The sequence below is a fragment of the Piliocolobus tephrosceles genome, chromosome 8, assembly GCF_002776525.5.
Source record: "Piliocolobus tephrosceles isolate RC106 chromosome 8, ASM277652v3, whole genome shotgun sequence".
Lineage (NCBI taxonomy): Eukaryota > Metazoa > Chordata > Mammalia > Primates > Cercopithecidae > Piliocolobus > Piliocolobus tephrosceles.
In genome coordinates this window covers 32,598,973-32,617,305 of record NC_045441.1, presented here as the reverse complement: position 1 = coordinate 32,617,305, position 18,333 = coordinate 32,598,973, and the positions used below count along the sequence as shown (strand labels likewise).

The following is an 18,333-nucleotide window of genomic DNA, read 5'->3' as shown; positions in this document are numbered from 1 at the left end:
CAGCAGGGGCAGACCCCCAAGCAGGGCCGAGTCCTGACCCCCGCAGACCTCTGGACAGACAGCACAAGCTGGAAACAGCACCAAAGGGAGCTTGCAGAGAGGTGCGCCACAGTGGGGGTGAGGCAGGGAGGGGGCTGTGAAGGTTGGGGCACTGAGGGATCTCCGCGAGGACCTCTAGAGCTGAAAGTGGGAACAGGAAACAGCTAGATGAGATTCATCTTGGAAAAATGCAAACTCTGGGCAAAAATAATCGAAAACATAAGTAAGGGATGGGCAGGAATAGCCATGGCTCGGCAGGAGCAGGGAGGGAGGCTGCAGCCTCAGGGCAGCGGAAAGGGCCCAGCCTGGCCGGAAGGTGTCCCGCCACGGGGGTGGCTGCGCAGCCTCCTGACTTTCTGGGAGGCAGTCTCAGAGAAGGGAGCAGGAGGCTGGGGACTTGGACTTCTGGGAATCCCTAAGCCAAGTTCATTGGAACAGCTCACCCAAAACAGAGGGCTGAGGTCTCTACTTCCTGATAGTGGCCTGTGGTACCCACCCACCCATCCAGGCCAGGGCCCTGCCCACTGCTGCCCAGGCCTGCCTTCACCCTCCCTTTTCTCACAGCATTCCCTGGGCCTGTGCTCCTAGGGGAGGCCACAGAGCAGGCTGAGCAGGCACTGTGGACATCTCCAGAGAGAACTCTGGACTCAGAGCCAGGAGGGGAGGCTGGATGTGTGTCTTGGCTCTGCCGCTCAGACAGAGGCTCCTCGTCCACAAAATGGGAACGAAAACTTATGTTCCCTCCCTCCCTGCCTGCTTCCAAGCAATCCATGCCCTCTGTAGAAATTTTAGAAAGTACAAACAAAATGAAAAATGTTCAAATCACCCACAATTCCACTAACCACTGCAAACATTTGCTTAGCTTTGTTGCGCCTATATTTTCCACGTATGACATATATATGTGTGTTTTTATAAAAACAGCCTCACATTGTACATACAGCTGTCTGCTTTCATCTGGTAACCATGTCACGTCTTCTTGAGCCATACAGCACCAGTTTTTTTTTGTTGTTGTTGTTTGTTTGTTTTTTGAGACAGAGTCTTGCTCTATAACCCAGGTTGGAGTGCAGTGGTGCGATCTCGGCTCACTGCAACCTCCGCCTTCCAGGTTCAAGCAATCTCCTGCCTCAGCCTCTCGAGTAGCTGAGAGTACAGGCACCCACCACCATGACTGGCTAATTTTTGTATTTTTAGTAGAGATGGGGTTTCTCCACGTTGGTTGGGCTGGTCTCAAACTCCTGACCTCAGGTGATCCGCCATCCCAGCCGCCCAAAGTGCTGGTATTACAGGAGTGAGCCACTGCGCCCGGCCAGCACCAATTTTTAAAAGTCAGGCTGATTGCGGTATAGTTGCCATATTGTAAAGTTCACCCTTTTCAGTTCATAATTCTATGAATTTGACAGTCTTGTAACCTGTAACTCCCACCACAGTCAAGATAGAGGACATTCCATCACCCCCAAATGCCTTCAAAGCTCTTTGTTGTCAACTCCTGCTCCCAGCCTTGCCCATCACTGGTCTGTTTTCTATCCTATAGTTTTGCCTTTTCCGAGTTGTCATATAAATGGGATCAGAGCATAGGTGTCTCCTGCCACTTACCATGAGGCACTGAAGACTCACTCAAGCAGCTGCATCACCGGTTCCCTTCATCTCAATGTTCCTTAGCATTCCACGGGATGGACACACCAGTGTGTGAAGCCATTCCCTGGGTCAAGAACATCTGGAGTGTTTACAGTTTTGGGTGATAAAGAGTAAAACCTCACAGAATCATTTTTAATGGCTGCATTATATTCCACAGTATGAACACAGCAACACTTATTCCACCAGCTCTTGGTCACTGGATATTCAGGTGGTTCTCAGCTCTTACTTTTACACACATAAGCTCCTTGTCAGGGTCTCCACCTCCCTGAAGGGTCCCCTCCCTCTAGAGCAGTGAGCCTCAACCTTGGCCACACATCAGTCACTGGGGAGCTTTAAAAATGCTAATGTCGGCCGGGTTACTGGCCCACGCCTGTAATCCCAGTGCTTTGGGAGACTCAGGTGGGAGGACTGCTTGAGGCCAGGAGTTTGACACCAGCCTGGACAACACAGTAAGACCCCCGTCTCTACAAAAAATAACTTTAAAAAATTAGCCAGGCTTGGGGGCACATGCCTGTACTCCCAGCCACTCAGGAATCTGAGGTAGAAGTACCAGTTGAGCACGAGAGCCAAGAGTGATTGTGCCACTGCACTCCAGCCTAGGTGACAGAGTGAGACCTTGTCTCTAAAAAATTAATAATAATAAATAAATAAAATGCCAATGCCCAAGCCATATCCAGACCAATTAAACTGGATTGTTTTGGGGAGGGGCCTGGGCATCAGTATTATTTGGAGCTCTTAGGTGCACCCTGCTCCACTGTACTCTGGAGAGGGGATGGTCTGGGCCTGGTGGGGGGTGACCACTGCTGCCCCTGTGGCAGTCCCTCTCTCTCCCTAGTCCCACTCCTCACTGCCTTCCCACAGTGACCACCACCGACCAATACAGGGAAACCAGGCCCACTGAAGATGGAAACTCAAAGACAATTTCCAATGTGCAGGAGATAATCTAACTGTCTCCTTTCAGTGGGATCTTTTCCATAGCTCAAGGGCCACCCTCTGGGAAGGGTAACTCCTTCCAGGTGCCTCTTGGACACACCCAAGTCCTAACCTGCCCTAGCGACCATGCCTCTTGCTTAAGCTGCAAAAGCTACCTCCAGTCCTGGGGATATTCTTGGCCCTAGTATGGCTCCCCACTGTGCCCCACCCCCATCTTCCAGTGGGACACCCTCCCTCACCCCTCCTCCAGCAGGTATACCTCCCACAGCCTCAAGCAGGGACCCCTCCCCATCCATCCTCCAGCAGGGACACCCCCTCTCCAGGTTCTCCAGTGGGGACACTGTTGCAGCAGAGGAAGTTTCATAATAGCAGGGCCAGACAAGCAAGGAGGATGAAAGATACTTCTCAAAACCACCTCCCCCAGAATTCAGAGGCTTGGGTTTTTAAGGATGCTTCAGCAGGCAGGGGACTAGGGAACTGAGACAATTGATTGGCAGTGGATGAAATCACAGAGGTGTCAAAACTATCTTCAAGCAGCTGAGTCAGTTTCTTGGTGTGGGTCACAGGTCCAAGTGGGGTCTCTTGGGCTGCTAAAATTCTAAATCTAGAAAATATCTCAAAGTTCTTTAGGTTTCATAATGGTGACTTTTTTTTTCTCTCTCTCTCTCTTTTTGCAATGGAGTCTTGCTCTGTTTCCCAGGCTGGAGTGCTGCGGCGCAATCTCAGCTCACTGCAAACTCCACCTCCTGGGTTCAACAGATTCTCCTGCCTCAGCCTCCTGAGTAGCTGGGATGACAGGCATGTGTCATCATTCCCCGCTAATTTTTTGTATTTTTAGGGAGATAGAGTTTCACCATGTTGGCCAGGCTGGTCTTGAACTCCTGACCTCCAGTGATCCACCCACCTTGGTCGCCCAAAGAGCTGGGATTACAGGTGTGAGCCACTGTGCCTGGCCTCTATATGAGCAGTTGGAGAAGTCAGAAATCTTGAGATTTCTGGCTATGTGACTCCAGGGCAGTAAGTATTATAGAAAAGCAAGCTAAGTGAGCAACGGCAGGTCGCTGTTTATGCCCATTCTTTTTTTTTTTTTGACATGGAGTCTCGCTGTGTCACCCAGGCTGGAGTGGAGTGCAGTGGCCAGATCTCAGCTCACTGCAAGCTCCGCCTCCCGGGTTTACGCCATTCTCCTGCCTCAGCCTCCCGAGTAGCTGGGACTACAGGTGCTCACCACCTCGCCTGGCTAGTTTTTTGTATTTTTAAGTAGAGACGGGGTTTCACCGTGTTAGCCAGGATGGTCTCGATCTCATGACCTCGTGATCCACCCGTCTCGGCCTCCCAAAGTGCTGGGATTACAGGCTTGAGCCACCACGCCCGGCCTGTGCCCATTCTTTAGCAAAGTTCAGGCTCCACTACAATTCTAACCTTGTCTTATGAAAGTGGTTTCAATCTCCAAACAAGAAGGGGGTCAGTTTTTCTTGCCTTTAACTATAAACTAAATTCCTCTCATAGTTATGTTGGCCTCTGCACTACAAGAAGAAGAATAAGAAGAAAAAAAAAGAAATAAGAAAACCAATTTAGCTCGTGAGGTTAGAAGCAAGAGGGAGTCAGTCATGTTAGATTTCTCTCATGACTTAGAATTCTGCAAAGGTGGTTTCACCTCCACGGCAGACCACCTCTCCCTGGGTATAGGGCACATCTTCATCCTGCAGAGCAGGCAAGTCCCTCTCTCTCCCCACCTCCTCACCCCCTCTTGCCCCCACTGGCCAATATTCATGACTCCTTCAGTCTCATGTTGTCCTAGCAGATACTGCAGCAACGACTCAGAGGGCCTGCCTGATTTCTAAGCAAGGCAATTTCTTTCACTGTCAGTCAGATGAGATTCCTTGCACAAACATTTTAGCACAGTTGCCCAGTGTTTTAAGTACTCAGGTCTGACAGACTTAAAAACTGCCTCTGCCTTCTCAGGAGAGAACAAGGGCCCCAAGGGGAGCCCAGGTGCCCTGGCCAGACAGAGGACATTAAAAGGAATGGAAATGGTTTTAGACAGCTAGAGGGATCTGCTCAGGGGACATTTGGGCAGAGCCTCCTCCTTGAGGAAGGCAGGAGCCAGATCCACAGATGAAGACCCTTAGAGCCTGCTCATCCCTGCTGGCACAAGGGGAGGATGAGGAGAGAGGGACCACATGCAGGCCTCCTGGCTTCTGTGTGTGGGTCCTGAGGCCCGGGAAGCTCTACAGCCCTGAAGAGGTAGATGAATTAGGAGGCTGGAGATGGTGTAGGAGGTCAAGAGGATGCCCGGGCTGAGCCACTTCCCCCGCTGCCCTCAGCCCTGTGCTCTGAATGCAGAGATGGGGAAGAGCCAGCCCACTAAAGATGTCAGAGAGGGGCCAAAGAAAAAGGATAGGTGCTCAGGGAGTCTGGGGCTCAAGACAAGACGATGGGGTAGTGATGAGGAGAGGCATGAGAAAGGGGGTTGCATCTGATCTGGCGTGTCCCATCGGTTAGGTTGAGCAGTGCCACACCACCGTAACAGAGATTACAAATGGAGTATATCTAAATAAGATAGAGAGAAGACTTCATATTATCAAGACATCAGTTTTCCCCAGCTTGATCTACAGATTCAATGCAATCCCAATCTTGGGAAAGGAATTGCTGGATCAATGTGTATTATTTTGTTTTCATTTTGTTGGATATGGTTGCCACATTGGCTTCCAGAGTCTCTCCTACAGATTGCCAATTCCCTCGCACCTTCAACATGTGTGGTCAATTTTTTTGAATGTCTGATAAACCCACAACTGAAGATATTCTCATTTAGGTATTCTGTAACGACTGGACAGGTTGGGCACTCTGGTCATAAATTTATTAACCAGGATTTCTTCTGAGAATCATCTACGTGAGTTTCTTTGCTAATTTTTCTATTAAATTACTGCCTTTTTATCTATGGACAATTTAAGAAGTTTATTATGATGAGATAATCTTAATTCCAAAATATCTCACACTTTATCCCAGCTTATCTTTTGACTTTAATTTTTGATCAGATTTAAAATTTGTCTGTAGTCCAATTTATCATTCTTTTCCTTTAATGTTTCCAAAGTTTACTGTGATACTTAGATCATAAAAACATTCACCGACTTTTTTCCGGTATGTTTTTGGTTTCCTTTTTAGATGGAAATGTTTGACCCATCTGGAATTTATTTTGGTGTTAAGGAATGAAGAAGGGCACCAACTTCTATTTTTCCAAATGGCCTGCCAGTTGTCCTAAAGCCATTCGACTGAAAAATCTCGCGTGTTTGAAGCGACCGCCACACCAGCGCATTGGAAACCCGCGTTGTCTGTCCCGCGCCCGCCGGCTTCCGTGTGACAGTCCCGAGCGCAGAAGGATCGGGCAAGGCCCGCACGCCTCCACCCAGAGCCGCCGGCTCAACCCTTGACCCACCCTCGCTCCGAGGACGCAGCCCACCCGGCTCCGCCCGGGCCTAGGTCCCAGTCCACCCCTACCGGCCTAGGACGCCCCTTTGACCCCGCCTCCTCCACCTCACCCCCTCCAATACCCTCCCCGGCCCGCTCCAGCCCACCCTCTCCTCCAGGAGGCCAGTGGGACCAAACAGCGCTTTCTGAGATATTAATTTAAATAAAAGGCGTGTCCTCTGCTGTTATTTGCATGGAGGCGGGTCTTCCGGAGCGGCCGAGACACCCAGTCCTGTAGGAGCCCGGACCCTCCCCAGCGCTCCGACTGGCCCAGGTCGCGAGTCTCACGGAGAGGCCTTATTTGCATAGGGCGGGGCCACGTCCTCTTCTAGCCGGCGGCCGCCCGCCCGCCGCTTCCGTCGGCCTCACTGCGGCTTCCTTCCGTCTCGCTCCGCGTTGCTGGAGGTTGTGGTCCCAATGCTCCCCAAACGGCGGCGAGCGCGGGTCGGGTCCCCTAGCGGCGATGCCGCTTCCTCCACGCCGTCCTCGACGCGCTTCCCCGGCGTCGCCATCTACCTGGTCGAACCTCGCATGGGTCGCAGCCGCCGGGCCTTCCTCACACGCCTTGCGCGCTCCAAAGACTTCCGTGTCCTCGACGCCTGCAGGTGCGGGGCGACGCGGCGCGGTCTTCCGTGGCACCTGTAGTTTTGGATTCTAAGTTTGCTGTGGCGCTTCGTGACCTTTCCCTGAGCCTCCATCTCCTCTTCTGTAAAGGGTGCTATTAATTAGGGCCAGTCGTGTTTTAAAGGATCACTGCGAGAATCAAAACCAGAGGTCGGGGTAATTAATAAGCAGTCGTATTTGCTAACAGCCCTTCCGCCTGGGCTGTGTCCCACCTGTGAGCGAGACTGACTTCTCAGGAGGCCCGGAGCCCGCATGCTCCTCTGTCCTCAGACCTGAGTAAATAATACGACTGAGACGCTCCTGTAGGAAGGGAACCAAGAGGAGGAAAAATGGCGGCTACAGAGACAACACCCAGAGTAAGGGAGCGGGAGGTGCCCCCCAGTTTGAAGGTTGAGAGAGCAAACGAACCTGGGTCTAGTATACCCCTACAGGTGTGTGTGTGTGTGTGTGTGTGTGTTTTGTTTTGTTGTGTTTTGTTTTTAACATTATCAGCGATCAGTAGTGTGCCAGACCCACTCAGGAGAGGATAATGATAGCAGCTTAAAGGGTACCAGGCACTATCTTTGTACAGCAACCCCACAGGGTAGATATGTTATCTCTGCTTTAGGGAAGAGGAAATCAAAGTATAGACACCTGGCTTGCCCAAGAGCTAAGCAAGTATGTGGCAGGCAGAGCTGGGGTTCAGACCCAAACAGGCTCCTGCATCTCTGCTAAAACCCCTGTTCTTAGATGAAGACCACCTGGTCCTGACCCCTAAGGAATTCCTTTCTCTGAGGTGGAGAGGGAGGGAGAGAGCACAAGACTGGGCTGTGATTGTGAACATAGCCAGGGCAGAGAACTACAGTTCTGAGGGCTGAGTGGTGGCGGTGTTCATCTACTAGGAGGAGGGGCTGGGAAGGCTTTCTGGAGGAGGTGATGTTTGCAGGATGAATGGTCACTCACCATGCAGAAGAGACAGCAAGAATGAAGGCTTGGAGCCAACGAGGGAGGTTGGGCCTCACCCTCCTCCTTCTCTCCCAACTCCCTCTGCCAGCTCCGAAGTGACACATGTTGTGATGGAACAGACCTCAGCAGAGGAGGCTGTCAGCTGGCAGAAGCGCAGGATGGCAGCTTCTCCCCCGGGTTGCACCCTCCCAGCTCTGCTGGACATAAGCTGGTTAACAGAGAGCCTGGCAGCTGGGCAGCCTGTACCTGTGGAGTGCCGGCACCGCCTGGAGGTGAGCTGGGTGGAAAACTAGAGTTGGGGCTACAGTGAAAGCCCCAGTGTAGGCCATTGCTCAGCTGGGACAGGTGACATGGCAGCAATGCCTCAATGTCCTTCAGAGGAGGTGTGCAGTGAGGACTCTACCCAGATCACCAGGGGCCCCCTAGAAGCCAGTAGAGGAACCACAGCAGGGGCTGAGGGGGCCAGGCCATCTCAGCTTCTGTTCTCACCACTGGTGCAAATTCTGGGATCCGCTTATTTTTACCTTCTTCAGGCCTTTCTTCCTCACCAAGTATATGACACAGCAACTCCGAGCGGGATGACCCATGGGTCAGCAGGAGCCTGTCCTCAGGATGCTGTAAGGCTCCTGGCTTCTGACAGGTGTGGGCTTGGGGCCAGGTTGCCTGCGTTCAAATCCTGGCCCAGCCTGTGAGCCATGGTCGTGGGGCGAGCCCCTAGCCCCTGAGGCCTCAGCATCCCCAGCCCGCTTGGTTGTGAGGACTGGGGTGATGGAGCACATGCGTCACGTGCAGCAGCAGCAGCAGAAGTGCCCACAGGGCTGGCAGATGGGATTGCTGCTACCCTGGCATGAGGAGCCCCGTCTGCAGCCTGTTGCGCAGGGCGGTATCTCCCTCAGCCCCATGCCTCTGGCGTTTTGTTGCTCACCTCTGTCCCATGAGCTCCAGAGGGCCCCAGTTGGACACTCCAGGAGAAACAAAGCCTGGGTATGGCCTGGCTCTCTTGCCAGCCCTACAACCTCACGGTGACCTGTTCATTGCTCATCCCCAGGTGACTGGGCCCAGGAAGGGGCCTCTGAGCCCAGGATGGATGCCTACGTATGCCTGCCAGCGCCCCACGCCCCTCACACACCACAATGCTAGCCTCTCGGTAAGCTGCTTCTGTGAAACTTGGCCAGCCCTGGGGGTTGGGGACAAGGGTACAGATGGGTGGTAGCTGGCGGGTTGGAGCTGCCCACCCTGCCCCTTACCTAGGGCCCCTCCCTGCAGGAGGCTCTGGAGACACTGGCCGAGGCAGCGGGCTTTGAAGGCAGTGAGGGCCGCCTCCTCACCTTCTGCAGAGCAGCCTCGGTGCTCAAGGCCCTTCCCAGCCCTGTCACAACCCTGAGCCAGCTGCAGGGGTTGCCTCACCTTGGAGAACACTCCTCTAGGGTTGTCCAGGTAAGTGCTTACCATCCTGAACAGGGCGAGTGGGTAGGTGGGGAGGCCTTGGGGCCTGGTGAGACGGCAGAGGGTGCTGGGGGGCAGGTGGGGATAGACAGTCGTGGGTGCTGACACTGCTCCAAGGCTTCAACAAGCCACCCTCTGCGCTCAGATTCCTCCTGTGCACTCCAGCCATTTACCCCTGGGTGGCTTAGAGGACCCAGTGAATAGTGCTGCAAGGGGCTGGCAGGGCTAGGGGTGACGCTGTTGTCATTGTCATTAGTCCCAAACTGCCCTCCACAGTGGAATGGAAGAGAGCACCCTGAGTGTGAGCATCTCTCTTCAGTGCCCCAATGTGTTGAGTTGTCCTTTAGTGCACTGTCATCGTGAGAAAATACACAGTAACAGAAGATGCTTTTAGATGAAGTAGTATTGAGTTCACATGTTTTGAAAAGCAATTGTTTGTGTATCTTGGGACTTATTTGACTTAGAGATGATCCACGTTACCTGGAATCTCAGCTGTTGTAACCCCAGGCCCAAAGGAGCTTTGAGTCTGGAGCCCCGGCCTCCCAGCTGTGTGGCAGCAACTTTGGTCACCTCCCTGGGCACAGTCTCCATTTCCAAGTCCCACCGGACCCTGACCCCACAAAGTTGTTTCTGCAGGGTGTTGGAGGGGACTGCCTCAGTCCTTGGGCCCACAGCCTTGACCCTAACTCCCTGCCCTTCTCTTTCACCCCACGCCCTCAGGCTTAGAGTTCTGCTTTGTTCCCTCCCCCAGGAGCTGCTGGAGCTTGGAGTGTGTAAGGAGGTGGAGAGAGTTCGGTGCTCAGAGAGGTACCAGACCATGAAGGTGCGCAGGGCAGGCCTCGGACCTGCCCCAGGAATGTCCTACCCTGGAAATGACAGCACAGTCCACACCATGTATGGGGAGGCGAGCAGAGGCAGCTGACCCAGCTCAGGGGTCAGAGAAGGTCTCACTGAGGAAGTGGCAGCTAAGCTGACACCTGATATGCACAAGGCAGCCAAGTGGAGACAGGCAAGGAAGAAGCTTGTTTTGAGGACAGAATTTTCTAGATCACTCAGCACCATCTGGCTTTTGGGGGTTTTTGTTTTATTTTGAGACAGGGTCTTGCTCTGTTGCCCAGGCTGGAGTACAGTGGTGCAATCACAGCTCACTGCAGCCTTGACTTCCTGGACTCAAACCATCCTCCCACCTCAGTCTCTGGAGTAGCTGGGACTACAGGCATGCACCACCACACCAGGCTAATTCTTAAACTTCTCGTAACGATGGGGTCTTGGTAATGTTGCCCAAACTGGTCTCAAACCTCTATGCTCAAATGATTCTCCTGCGTTGGCCCCCAAAGTGCTGGGATTACAAGCGTGAGCCACTTCGCTCTGCCTTGATTATTTTTGATGGAATATTCTCAAGTAGATTACATGCTGTGGCATCTTAAACAGAGCACACTGAACCAAATGTACCCTTTTCTTGGGTGCTGCCACTGAGTGCGCTGGGCTTGCCCTTGCCCACCCTCTGCAGGACCTTATATGTTATTTTCTCAGTGTGGTCAGCCTGCCTGTCTCCATGGCCACCTTCCCTCTGTTTCTGCTCACTCCTGATCTGATAGGGAAATGCCATCTGAGCTCTTTTGGATACCTCGGGTGTGCCTGCTTTGACACCCTTCTGCCACCTTTGTGGCTGGAGGTGTCACAGCAGTGGCCACATGGATAACTGTCAGTGAAGTATGGGACCTTGGGAGGCCACACAGAATGTTGTCAGGATTGACAGGGAGGGCTTCGAAGAGGGGAGACTTGAGCAATGTGTGCAGGGCAAATGGGCTCAAATACGCAGGGGAAGGGGCAAGGGGCACTGGCAGGGACGGGACCAGATGAGTGGGGCCACTATGGTGAGTGTGGGAGTGAGGGGCCTGGAGATGTTGAAATCCCCTTAAAGTGGATGGAGGTTAATGAGTGCTTTCACCCATTAACTCAGCCCCAGCCCTGATGGCACCTAGGCTGGCAGAAAATTATGTTAGTAATGAGAAGTTTATTAATATAATTGGGTTAATCTCGTCATTTTTAGTCAGGATACTTTGGGTTACGAGTGACAGTGACCCACCCCACACCCTTGGTTCACAAAATCAAGGAAAGGAGGGCCAGCAGAGCCCAGGATGGGGAGGGCTGTGGCCGGTCTGCAGGAGAACTGGGCTCAGTGACCTGGGTATCACCAGGTCACTCCTCCTCCCCTCTGCCTCTCTGCACAGTTGCTTCACCCTCTCTTGCCACGCACCAGCTTCCTCCTCTGGTTAGAAATATGGCTACAGAAGGTGCTTGGCACCCACAGGCTACAGCTTCTGCCACTGCGTGGGCCTGCCCTCAGTCTCAGATCCAGAATTCCTAGGGAGGGACTCTAGTGGCTGACCTGAAGCAGCCACTTGCTTGAACTGGGGCCCACCCTGTGTGGAGAGATATGTGAGTACCCCAGCCAGCCCTGCCAGCTCTGCTCCTAAATCCACCCTTTTGATTGTTAACTCCTCATTGTTTTTTGCTATTTGCTAAGGAGGAGAACCACAGGAATTCGTTCCACCTGCTGTTAGGTGGGAGAGGCATGCTTTTTCCAGTGACTTAGGAGCCCCTCGTGCTGATGTGTTAGGGTAACTGTTTTAGTTATGTTGGAATCACAGGCTAGAGCTGTGTAAGTCCTGGGAGAGAACTTTCATAGAGGAGAGGAGAGGGGTGTGTGTGGGTTTGATCCCCAAGACGGCGGGCTGGGTAGTCAGGCTCCAAGTTTGAATCCTTGCCCTGTGGTCTAGGGCAGGTTGCGAGTGGTGATGGCGCCTGCCTGGTGCATGGTGCTCCATGGGCCACACCATCCCGGAGCCAGTGATCATCTGAGTCCAGCCATGAGAGCTCTGCCCAACCGGGCTGTGCTCCTTCCCCACAGCTCTTCACCCAGATCTTTGGGGTCGGTGTGAGGACTGCTGACCGGTGGTACCGGGAAGGACTGCGAACCTTGGATGACCTCCGAGAGCAGCCCCAGAAACTGACCCAACAGCAGAAAGCGGGTGAGCCCTCCAGAGAGGCTGGGCTCTGGGCTTCCCAAAACTGCACCCTGGATCCCTCAGCACCAGCTCCCTAGAGGGAAGGGAGCAAGCTGGTGCAGAGGGTTTGGCGGCAGCCTTGTGTGGTGGGCTTTCTGGGGTCTCCATCCAGTGCAGTCAGGATCTATCACAGCCCTTTCTCAGTGGACGATGCTGATCACAACTTCCATCACATGCCAGGGGCTTGTGTCACTGCCTACTGGTTAGACTTTGACCAGGGACCGGGGACAGCCTGGGCCTTGGGCACACTGCCCAGTGTGGTGCCTGGTACACGGAGGCCTACAGAGGTGGCACCGAGCAGGGGAAGGGAAAGAACATCAGCTTTTGAGTTTGTTAGGCCCGTTTGAGTCCTATCTACCATTTGCCAGGTAAGTGACCATTGCCCAAGATGTAACCTCTCTGAGTCTGTTAAATTTTCTGTGAAATGGAGAAGGAAGGCTGGGCATGGTGACTCACACCTGTAATCCCAGCACTTTGGGAAGTCAAGGTGGGTAGATCGCTTGAGCTCAGGAGTTCAAGACCAGTCTGGGCAACAGGGTGAAACCCTGTCTCTACAAGAAATACAAGAGTTAGCCAGGCGTGATGGTGGATGCCTGTAGTACCAGCTACTCATGAGGCCTAGGTTCAAGGATCACTTGAGCCTGGGAGGTCAAGCCTTGAGGCCATGGTGGAGGTTGCAAAGAGCTGAGACTGAGCCACTGCACCCCAGTCTGAGTGACAGAGCAAGACCCTGTCTAAAAAAATAATAATAATAAATTAAAAAGTGGGAAGGAATGAATTCATAAGCTCCTCTGTGAGAGCCAGCAAGTGGCAGGTGTTGAGCAGATACTCCGTTCTCTCTGCATGGCCTGCCTGGCTACTCTGGTCACACCATCTGGGACCTCCCTTGGGTTGAAGGCTGTGCCGAAGCAATCCCCACAGCCCAGCAGGCACTGCCAGCTCCACTGCCTCTTTGCATATCTTTCCCCAGGCCACTGCCCAGTTCAGCTGACAGGAAGTGAGACCCACGGGGCTGGTTCCTCTTGATTGCCTCTCCCCACAACAAGAGTAGTCAGGAATGGCTAGCAGCGTTTACTGAGAGCTCACTGTGCCAGGTGCTGCTGTTCCACACATTTAAACCTCTCCTTGGCTGGGCGTGATGGCTCACATCTTTATGTAATCCCAGCACTTTGGGAGGCCAAGGCAGGTGGATCACCTGAGGTCAGGAGTTCAAGACCAGCCTGGCCAACATGGCGAAACCCTGTCTCTACTAAAAATACAAAAATTAGCTGGGTGTGGTGGCAGACACCCATAATCCCAGCTACTCAGGAGCCTGAGGCAGGAGAATCACTTGAACCTGAGAGACGGAGGTTGCAGTGAGCTGTGATTGTGCCGCTGTCCTCCAGCCTGGGCAACAAGAGCGAGACTCCATCTCAAATAAATAAACTTCTCCTTAACTGTGTGTGGGAGGCCGATAAGTGACAAAACAGAAGTAGGCCAGAGTGAGGTGTTCGTTGTTGCAGAGCCATCGTCCGTCGTTTTACTACCTCTTGGACTCACTTTATGCATAAGAAAAAACAGGCATCAAAAGAGATAGCCTGTGGCATGACTGTATCAACATCAGTAGCCTTATATTTGGTTGCAAAATTATAGTTTTGCAAGGTGTTAACCTTTTGGGGGAGCTGGGTAAAAGGCACATGGGATCTCCCTGTGCTATTTCTTTTAACTGCGAGTGAATCTACAACTATCTCAAAAGTTTAATATTTAAAGAGGGAGAGAAGATAGTGTTATGCTTAGATTGGGATCTCATTCTGCTCCCTGTCTTAGCCTCACCTTCCTCGGTGGCCTCTCCTGGTCCTGCAACGATGGGGCCCCAGGGTGACCACCTCATGCTGGTGAGGGATGGGGGCTCAGCCTGGGGGCAGGCTGGGTGAGTTAGGAGAGCTGGTGCTGCCCCTAGGGCTCCAGCACCACCGGGATCTGAGCACCCCAGTCCTGCGGTCCGATGTAGATGCCCTGCAGCAGGCAGTGGAGGAAGCTGTGGGGCAGGCCCTGCCTGGGGCCACTGTCACGCTGACCGGCGGCTTCCGCAGGTAAGGAGGCCCGATGTGTCCCTCTGGCTTGGCTTCAGAACCCTCCCCGGTGAAGGGACCCAAGTCGGGGACCCTGAAGTGGGCCTTCCCACTCATTGGAAGGGATGTGGCCTGGGGCTGGAGTGAGCAGGCCATGTCCCTGACTCAGAGTCAGACTGGCCCCCTCAGGGGTAAGTTGCAGGGCCATGACGTGGACTTCCTCATCACCCACCCCAAGGAGGGCCAGGAGGCGGGGCTGCTGCCCAGAGTGATGCGCCACCTGCAGGACCAGGTGAGGGTCTCCCTGCTCCCCAGGAGCCACCACTGGCCAATGCCACCGTCTCCTGCTCTCTCTGCACCACAGGGTGGTCTCAGCTACTCCCACCTCTCCCCACAGGGCCTCATCCTGTACCACCAGCACCAGCACAGCCACTGGGAGTCTCCTACCCGCCTAGCCCAGCAGAGCCACATGGACGGTTTTGAGAGGAGTTTCTGCATTTTCCGCCTACCACAACCTCCAGGGGCTGCTGTGGGGGGATCCACAAGGCCCTGCGCATCCTGGAAGGCTGTGAGGGTGGACTTGGTTGTCGCACCCATCAGCCAGTTCCCTTTCGCCCTGCTCGGCTGGACTGGCTCCAAGGTAGGCAGTGTGTCGCTGGGCCGCCTGGGGGTGGGGCTGGGCCAGCCCTGCTAAGGACAGTCCCTTCCCCGCAGCTTTTCCAGCGGGAGCTGCGCCGCTTCAGCCGGAAGGAGAAGGGCCTGTGGCTGAACAGCCATGGGCTGTTTGACCCAGAGCAGGTACATTGTTGGGGACTGGGGACAGCAAACAGCACCCATAGTCCGCTCTCTGACCCACAATATGAAATGGCCCTGGACCCCTCCAGCCTGAAACCAGCCTGAAACCCACACCCAGTTCCTGGCCCTCAAGAGCACACGCCACGTCAGTGCTGGGCTCTGCCTCCACCCTCAGTCTTCCTCCAGGGAAGCAGCAGTGGCATGACTCCTAGGTCATGGAAGTCCTGCTTCTGTTGCAGAAGACGTTTTTCCATGTGACTTCAGAGGAAGACATCTTCAGACACCTGGGCCTCGAGTACCTTCCTCCAGAGCAGAGAAACGCCTGAGCCTGCCTGTGGCCCCCACATCCACTCAGAAAATCCGTTGCCCCCAACTTGGCCACTGAATGTCTCCAGGCAGATATGCTGCCCCCCAACCCCCACCTTCACCCCTCCCCGCCAGGGCCTGACTCTGCTGGAGGTCAGTTGTGCCTGAAGGATCAGTTGAGCCGCTGCTGGCGTGCTGCGGGGTATGGTGAGGTGGGAGCCTTTGGTGCCAGCGTCATCACTGTGTGACCCTGGGTCTGCTCTTAGCCTTACCATGGCTCACGTTCCTGCCCTGGACGGGATGTGAGCGGGGCCCACTTCATGGAGCCGTGGCGGGGCCTGCAGTCATGAATGGCAAGTGGTCCCTGATTTGCAGTGTCCCATCAGTTGCACTGCAGTTACTGTGGCTCCTGCAGGGAGCCTGCCCAGAATGCCTAGAAGAGAACCACGCGTACCTGCGCTGCTTTTGAGAGCCATGAGCTGGAGGCTGTGGTTCTTGCCAGCAAGGAGCCTACTGTCTGGTGTGCTGTAGGCATCTGGAGAGGGAGAGGGCCTGGGTAGGAGTTAGGAGGAAGGTAATTTTCAACTATGGGGCTTCAGTACTGCAGCGCCCCGAGCCAGGTTCTGTGCTTCTGCCTTTAAGCCCTGTTCTCAGCACAGTGTCTCAAAAATAAAAATAGGTCATATCCTGCCATTCTAGTCGCAGAGCCCTTTAATGGTTCCAAACCCTAAGTCCACACATGGTCCCTGGTTCTGGCATCTCTCCAGCCCCACTAGCCCCAAGCTGTTTGACTCACTGGCTTCCTATTTGATGCACCCAGGCCCCCTTGTGGCCAATTCCCTCCCCTTCTCACTGAGTCAGAAGCACTGAGGTGGGCTGGACACAGGTTCACTCCACATCCCTCATATCCCCAGGCATACTCTGGCCTCAGGCTTTGATCCACCTGGAGTGTGCCCTCCCCTTCAGGCCTTGAATCAAGTCACTTTGTTAGGTGAGGACTTCCTAGACCACTCATCACATTAAAAAATACTTTGAAAATGAACATGCAGTAAAATTGACTCTTTTGGGGTGCAGCATTTGCACATGTGGGGCACACCAGGTCCACCCCCAGAACACTTTCCCATGCTGTCCTATTGTGGTCACGTGCTTCTCCACCCCCACCCACTTAGTGGTGCTCCATCCCTATAGTTTTGCTTTCTCTAGAATGTCATGTAAACGGAACCAAACTATATTTAACCTTTGGACTAGCCTCTCCCTGCAGCCTAATGCCTTTGACATTCCTGCAGGTTGCTGGGTGTGTTGATAGTTTGTACTTTATTCCATGCCATGGATGTTCTACAGTTTGTCCATTCGGCTGCTGAATGTCTGGATTGTGGCCAGACGCCATGGCTTGTGCCTGTAATCCTAGCACTTTGGGAGACTGAGGTGGGTGGATCACTTGAGGCCAGGAGTTTGAGACCAGCCTGGCCACCATGGCGAAACCCCATCTCTATAAAATATACAAAAGTTTGCTGGGCATGTTGGCTCATACCTGTATTCCCAGCTACTCAAGAGGCTGAGGCATAAGAATTGCTTGATGCCAAGGTTGCAGTGAGCTGAGATTGTGCCACTGCACTCCAGCCTGGGCAACAGAGCGAGACTCTGCCTAAAAAGAGTGAGACTTTGCCTAAAAAGAAGACGACGTCTGGGTTGTTTCCAGAGTTTGGAGATTATGAATCGTACTGCTACAGACATGCATGTACAAGTTTTTGTGTAACACAGAGATCTTCATTTCTCTTGGGTAAGTAGACAGGCATAGGATTATTGTGTCATTTGGTAAGTATACGTTTATTTCATAAGAGCAAAGTTGTCCTGAGTGTGTCTGTCATTTTGCAGTCCACCAGCATTGTGAGCACCCCTGTAAGTTAAACACCACAGTAGGCACTTGCTCTGTATCCCTGCCAGCACTTGATAGTTTCAGTATTTGTTAACTTTAGCTTTTCTAGTAGTAGGTACATAGCAGTAGCTCATCGTGGTTTTATTTTGCATTTACCTAATGCCTGATAATGTTGAGCATCTGTTCACTGGCTTCTGTGTCTTCACTGGTGAAGTGGCTGTTCAAGTCTCATTTTTAAAAACAGAATTGTTGGCCGGGCACGGTGGCTCACACCTGTAATCCCAGCACTTTGGGAGGCCAAGTTTTGTGGATCACCTGAGGTCAAGAGTTCAAGACCAGCCTGGCCAACATGACAAAACCCAAAATGCTGGGATTACAGGCGTGACCCACCATGACCCTCTGTTACTGCTGAATCTTGAGAGTTCTTTATCTGCCACTATGGTGATTGGTAAATATTTTTTCCCAATGTGTAGACTATCTTCCTTCTTTTAGCACTGTGTTTTTCAGAGTAAATGTATTTAATTTTTATGAAGTCCAGTTTATCAATTTATTCAGTTTATCATTTTCTTATGTTTTTGGAGTCCTATCTCTGACCCCAAATCACAAAGATTTTCTTTGCTTTCTTTTATAGTTTGTTTGTTTTCCCCAGAAACAGGGTCTTGCTTGGTCACCCAGGCTGGAGTACAGTATTATGATCATAGCTCACTGCGGTCTCAAATTCCTGTGCTCAAGCAATCCTCCTGCCTCAGCCTCCCGAAGTACTGGTATTATAGGTATGAGCCACTGTACCTCGCCTGGTTTGCATTTAGATCCATGATTTATCTTCAGTTAATTTTTGTTTAAGGGGTGTGAGGCTTAGGTTTTTGTATATGGAGGTCCAATTGTTGTAGCACCATTTCTTGAAAATACTGTCCTTCCTTTACTGAATTTCCTATGAACTTTTGTAAAAGTCAATTGGCTATATTTATATGGTTCTATTTGTGGACTCTGTTCCATTTATTTTTGGATCTGTCTCTTTACAAATACCATATTAACTCAGTTAACTTGAATTTTAGACTAATGCTTAATATCAAGTAATATGAGTCCTCCAGCTTTGTTCTTTTCCAAATTATTTTGGCTATATAATCCTTTGACGTTCTATATA

General features: G+C 52.6%; 1 protein-coding gene across 6 annotated transcripts; it reads left to right on the top strand.

Annotated features, from left to right (window-relative positions):
* Positions 1 to 6,393: 6,393 nt before the first annotated feature.
* POLM (DNA polymerase mu) lies at positions 6,394 to 16,367 on the top strand. 6 transcript variants are annotated; one of them, XM_023226386.3, is made up of 11 exons: positions 6,394 to 6,680; positions 7,733 to 7,916; positions 8,693 to 8,791; positions 8,896 to 9,081; positions 9,842 to 9,913; positions 12,005 to 12,125; positions 14,101 to 14,233; positions 14,402 to 14,504; positions 14,610 to 14,852; positions 14,927 to 15,010; positions 15,194 to 16,367. In XM_023226386.3, the coding sequence occupies exons 1-11, from the start codon at positions 6,493 to 6,495 to the stop codon at positions 15,263 to 15,265; spliced, it is 1,485 nt and encodes a 494-aa protein (XP_023082154.1). In that variant the 5' UTR covers positions 6,394 to 6,492; the 3' UTR covers positions 15,266 to 16,367. The 6 variants fall into 6 exon arrangements, with proteins under 6 accessions (XP_023082154.1, XP_023082152.1, XP_023082151.1 ...); XM_023226384.3 differs by having other exon boundaries at positions 6,395 to 6,680; positions 15,250 to 16,367; XM_023226383.3 differs by having other exon boundaries at positions 6,397 to 6,680; positions 15,247 to 16,367.
* The last annotated feature ends 1,966 nt before the right edge of the window (positions 16,368 to 18,333 follow it).

What these genes read in the sequence shown, in the direction of transcription:
- POLM (XM_023226383.3), top strand. Translation starts at nt 6,493, where the DNA reads ATGCTCCCCAAACGGCGGCGAGCGCGGGTCGGGTCCCCTAGCGGCGAT. An exon ending in ACTCCTCTAGGGTTGTCCAG is followed by an intron (nt 9,082 to 9,841) that starts GTAAGTGCTTAC and finishes TCCCTCCCCCAG; the next exon opens with GAGCTGCTGGAGCTTGGAGT. An exon ending in AGAGGTACCAGACCATGAAG is followed by an intron (nt 9,914 to 12,004) that starts GTGCGCAGGGCA and finishes CCTTCCCCACAG; the next exon opens with CTCTTCACCCAGATCTTTGG.